A 4,544-nucleotide genomic window follows, 5' to 3' on the forward strand; every position below is an offset into this window, starting at 1 on the left:
ATATGACACAGTCTGCTTCAGTAAAGATTTATCATCTTGGGAACCCTACGGGAAGAAATTCTACTTGGCCCTAAACCCAAACCCACTGTTGTGAAGTCCGAGCCCAGTCCTAGGGGACCCTATATGGTTTCTTGGGGAGCACCAGTGGCTGGTTCATGTGGCTGGACTTTGTCACGTTGTAACCCACCCACAGCTGACACACACCCCCGTAGGTTTTCAGAGTCTGTAAGTCGAGTGGGAAGAGATTTCCTATCCTCCTCCCATGGATGGATTTGAACCGTGTGCCTTTGGGATTGCAGTGCAGCTTCTTAACACTAGGCCTCCACAGCGCCTCTAGTGGTAAGGAATAGCACTGCCAATGCAAAGGTCCTCAGTTCTAATCCACCCACTGCTCTGAAGGAGAAAAAGTGACCATCTCCTCGCCTGTGATTTTGAACCTCTGGAAGCCCCTGGAGGGTCAGGTAGGAGTCACTTGTGAATGGACGACACAGGCCAACAAATAGGATTTCTGAGGCCTTAAACCACATGAGAAAAGACTGCCCACCCTTCTCCCTTGGGGGTGTCCAGGCATTGGGATGGATTTGCAGTGGGTTTGGGGCCTACCCAGGGTCTTGGGTGTGGTGCAGACAGCACACACTGGGGTGGCTGGGGCGCATGGTGGATGTGGTGTGGGGCCAGCGGGCAGCCCCGGGCAGCCTCTCTGTTCCCTCTTACAGGTGACCCTGGCCGTGTCCATGTCGGAGATGCACATCGAAGAGAAAAGGAGGGAGCCGAACCCCGAGGAGGAACGCAGGAAGTGGGAGGCTGGACATATAGACTACCTGGGCAGGGATGCCTTTGCCCACATCCAAGAGAAATTGGACCGCTTTCTCCACTGACCTCCCGGGGTGCATCTTTCCCACAGGGACCTCTCTCTTGGGGGGAACACTAAACCCCCCTAGATCTCTATTTAAACTCCATCAACCCCAGTGCCTCTAAAAATTTTAGAGCAAGAAAAATCCCAGCCCTCTGTGGACCCCGAATGCCGCCGACCTGAGGGCAGCATCCACAAAACAAGGTCTGAAAATATAAGGGTGCCCTGGTGGCTGAGTGGTAAGGAATTGGGCAGCCAACCCCAAGGCCAGCAGTTCAAATCCACCAGAGTCAGAAGGGCCATCTACTTTCCTGCCTTTTACAGATTCTGAAAACCTGCTGAAGAAGGGTCAGTCAGCTACAGGTGGGTTTTGACTCGATGGTGATCATGATCAAGATATAAATACATCTGCTCATATGCACAAGGACTCCCAGCAGTGTGGTGAGGGAGGGAGGTGTTGGATTGCTAAAATGAATGGTCAACAGTTCAAATCCACCAGCTGCTGTGAGGAAGACAGAACGGGCTGTCTTCACCAGTTCTGATTTACAGCCTAGGAAACGGGACAGGAGGTCAGAAGTGGATAGAAAGCAGTGGCTAGGGGACATGGAATTGCCCCTCTCAAGTGAAGGAGGCATATCCTGTTGCAGGTTCAAATCCACCAGCATGTCCAAGAGAGAGAGAAAGGGACGATTTCTTCTTGGGACAGCAGTTGGTGGCATCTGGAAGACCCTGACTTTGAGAGATTGGGTGCACACTCCTATCTCTTCTCTATGCATGCGGAGTCCCCACATGGGACAAACAGTGAATACGCTTGCGAGAAAGATGAGAGTTTTCACTCCACCCAGCAGTGCTTCAGAATAAAAGCCAGGCGACCTCCTGAAAAAACAAACAAACAACTCAGCTCTTGAAAAAATTCCCTCGGAGCTCAGCGGTCCTTCAGTGGCACACGAGGGCTTGTTGGAAACAACTCACCGACAGTCGTTTTAATTTTTTTATAATCTATAAAGATAGAAATCTATAGCTAGACAGATAGACTTGTACACATGCCTATTTATCTGTTCACCTGTGTGTGTTGATGTGCATTATCTTCTGTTTATGCATTAATCATCTCCTCTATCCCGAGTCTCAAAAGGGCACACAAACTTTCACCATCTCAGCTGATAACCAAAAAAAGATCGGAGCATCAAATCCAACCTGGGTAAGAAAGGATGGACTGGCGATTTGCAGAAAACCTGTTACCAAGAACCAACAAACCGTAATTCTATACACACACAGAGATTCTTGTTGGTCAGAATCAATTCAGTGACAGCTGCCTTTGGAAGGATAAGGTGTTCTTGGTATCATTAGCATCTAATTTTTCATTATATTTCTCAATATCTGTGAGATATTTAGCACTCTTCTCCAACATTGCAGCTCCAAGGCATCTCTTCTTCTTTTTAAAAATTTTTTTAATTATTATTAATTTTTATGTGTGTACCGTCAAATCGGATCTGACTGGTCCAGGAGGAGATGGTCCCTCCTTCTGCAGCAGAGCATCTGGTGGATTTGAAGCATGCACCTCTGGGATTGCAGTGCAGCTTCTTGCCACTGGGCCACCAGAGCTCACCTTCTCTTCTTCTTCTATCATCCTTATTCAGTGTCCAACTTTAAGCTGTACTGAAAGCTCCCACATCTACCCATTTGATTTGGCCATATTAACAAGTCTTAAGCAATTATCTTCTATGTTGTGAACTGATGTGAATATCCCTTTGTTTGTAAATCCTAACCTCCAAAACGTTAATCAAACAAAATTAGGGAGGGGGGAGGGGAAGAAGATGTATTGAAAGCAAGTTGGAAAATGCCATGGCTTGGTTCGGGTGCACCTTAGTCCCTAAAGAGACACCCTTGCTCTGCACAATTTTGACTAGGACCCTCACTGGAGACTTTTCTAAATGCAGCCTGTCTTTGGATTTCCTGATGGCTGGTAACATGATGGTCAATGAGAGTAAGATGGAAATCATTGACAGGTATTTTCTTCCTGAGGCTCAATGTCAAGAAGAAAAAGATTCTCACCACTGGACCAATTGGCAGCATCAGGATGGATGGTGAAGAGACTGAGATTGTTCACAGCTTTAGTTTGCTTGGCTCCATAGTCAACAGTCTTGGCACCAGCAGCCAGGAAATTAAAAGGCGCATTGCCATGGAAAAGTCTGCTGTTAGGGACCTCTCCAAAGTACTGAAGAGCAATGGTGTCTCTCTGGAGACTAAGGTGTATCTGATACAGGCCATGGTCTTCGCAATCACTTGTTATGCATCAGAGAGTTGGACAATGACCAGGGAGGATAGAAGGAGAATTGATGCTTTTGAGCTGTGGTGCTGGAGAAGAGTATTGAGAATACCATGGAATGCTAGAAAAACAAACAGATTTGTCCCGGAAAGGGTTAAACCGGGTGACTCCTTGGAGGCAAGGATTCTGAGGCTCCGTCTAACATACTTTGGACGTGTTGTGAGGAGAGACCGGTCCTTGGAGAGAGGGACATCATGCTTGGGAGGGTGGAGGGACGGCGCAGGAGAGGAAGGCCCTCTATGAGGTGGATTGATTCAGTGACTGGGATAATTGGGATGGGAGTGTCAGAGACAGTGTGATTGGCACAAGACAGAGCGGAGTTTAGGGCTGTTGTACCTAGGGTCGCTATGAGTCGCAGGTGACTCGACAGCACATAACAACAACAACAACATCAGGATGTTGCCTAGCTGTGCAGTGAAGGCTGTCATCTCTGGACTCCTGCAATACATGCTTTGAGTTCTCCTAGCTTTCCACAAGCAAGGCTCTGTCACCTGCCTAACTCAGGTTTTCGATGAGTCCTTCCTCACTCTCGGAGCCACTGTACCCTCAGGCCAGTTGGCCCAGCTCTCAGGAGACCCCTCCGATTTGACAAGACCTGGCAGTTTACTGCACAATGAAGCTTCAGAAAAAGCCTTGTGGCACCTCCTGGACAAGCCCCTGGCAATTCTGACCTCTCACTCCTGCCACATCGAATGCGTGGGATCAGATTCCTCACTTCCTATTTCTGGAGGGTAGGGACTTGCTGGAAGGACTTTGTAAAAGGACTGCCAAAGTGCTTGTGGAAAAGTGTGAGGTTCTTTTCTAGCACACCTGGAGAGAACTCAGAAGAAAAACCCTAGCAACGCGGCCACAGGAAATAGCAGAGAGAGACCAACCACATTGGCTGATGGTTTAGTGAAGCTAAAGCTTTTAGGAGAAATCGATTTCATGAAGATGGCTGACTTGCTCACAGGAAGAAGGCCGGTGAGTGGAATTTACTCTGTGGTCCCTCAGAGGAGAAGTCTGGGTGATTGCCTTTGGAAAATTCAGCCCCTGGGGCTTGGGGGGAGGGGTCGGGGTGGACTCTGATGAGGGGCAAAGTGGCCTGGAGGCTGAACCATCATTTGCATACTTTTGGAAAAGCGTTGCTAGACATGAGAGGATCAGCTTGAGACGTTTTGAAGAGGCTGAGGATGTGGGACAGCGGCCACCAGGAGGGATGGTGGTTGGTGGTTTTAAAAAGCTTTTAAAGTCTGCTTTTAAGATTCTGGTAGACAACGGGTGGGTGTTTGACTTGCTCAGGTATGCAGACTGCTGCCGCGTTCATTGTTTCCTCACTCTGAATATCTTCTCACGCTTCTCTTTTGTAATGCGCTGTTCCTCTGG

At 48.3% G+C, this 4,544-nt stretch overlaps 1 protein-coding gene across 1 annotated transcript in view; it reads left to right on the forward strand.

The window, feature by feature from the left end:
• The window catches only part of LOC102876863 (glycogenin-2-like), a gene marked incomplete at its 5' end in the record, with an annotated part of 21,767 nt that extends 20,889 nt beyond the window's left edge, over nt 1-878 (forward strand). Inside the window, one exon of the mRNA XM_006902424.1 lies at nt 717-878. Within this exon, the coding sequence (XP_006902486.1) occupies nt 717-878 (162 nt within the window). The remainder of the gene's footprint in view (nt 1-716) is intronic.
• Between the last annotated feature and the right edge of the window lie 3,666 nt (nt 879-4,544).

The sequence above is a fragment of the Elephantulus edwardii genome, unplaced genomic scaffold (genome assembly GCF_000299155.1).
Source record: "Elephantulus edwardii isolate Elephantulus edwardi_28Jun2011 unplaced genomic scaffold, EleEdw1.0 scaffold00410, whole genome shotgun sequence".
NCBI lineage: Eukaryota > Metazoa > Chordata > Mammalia > Macroscelidea > Macroscelididae > Elephantulus > Elephantulus edwardii.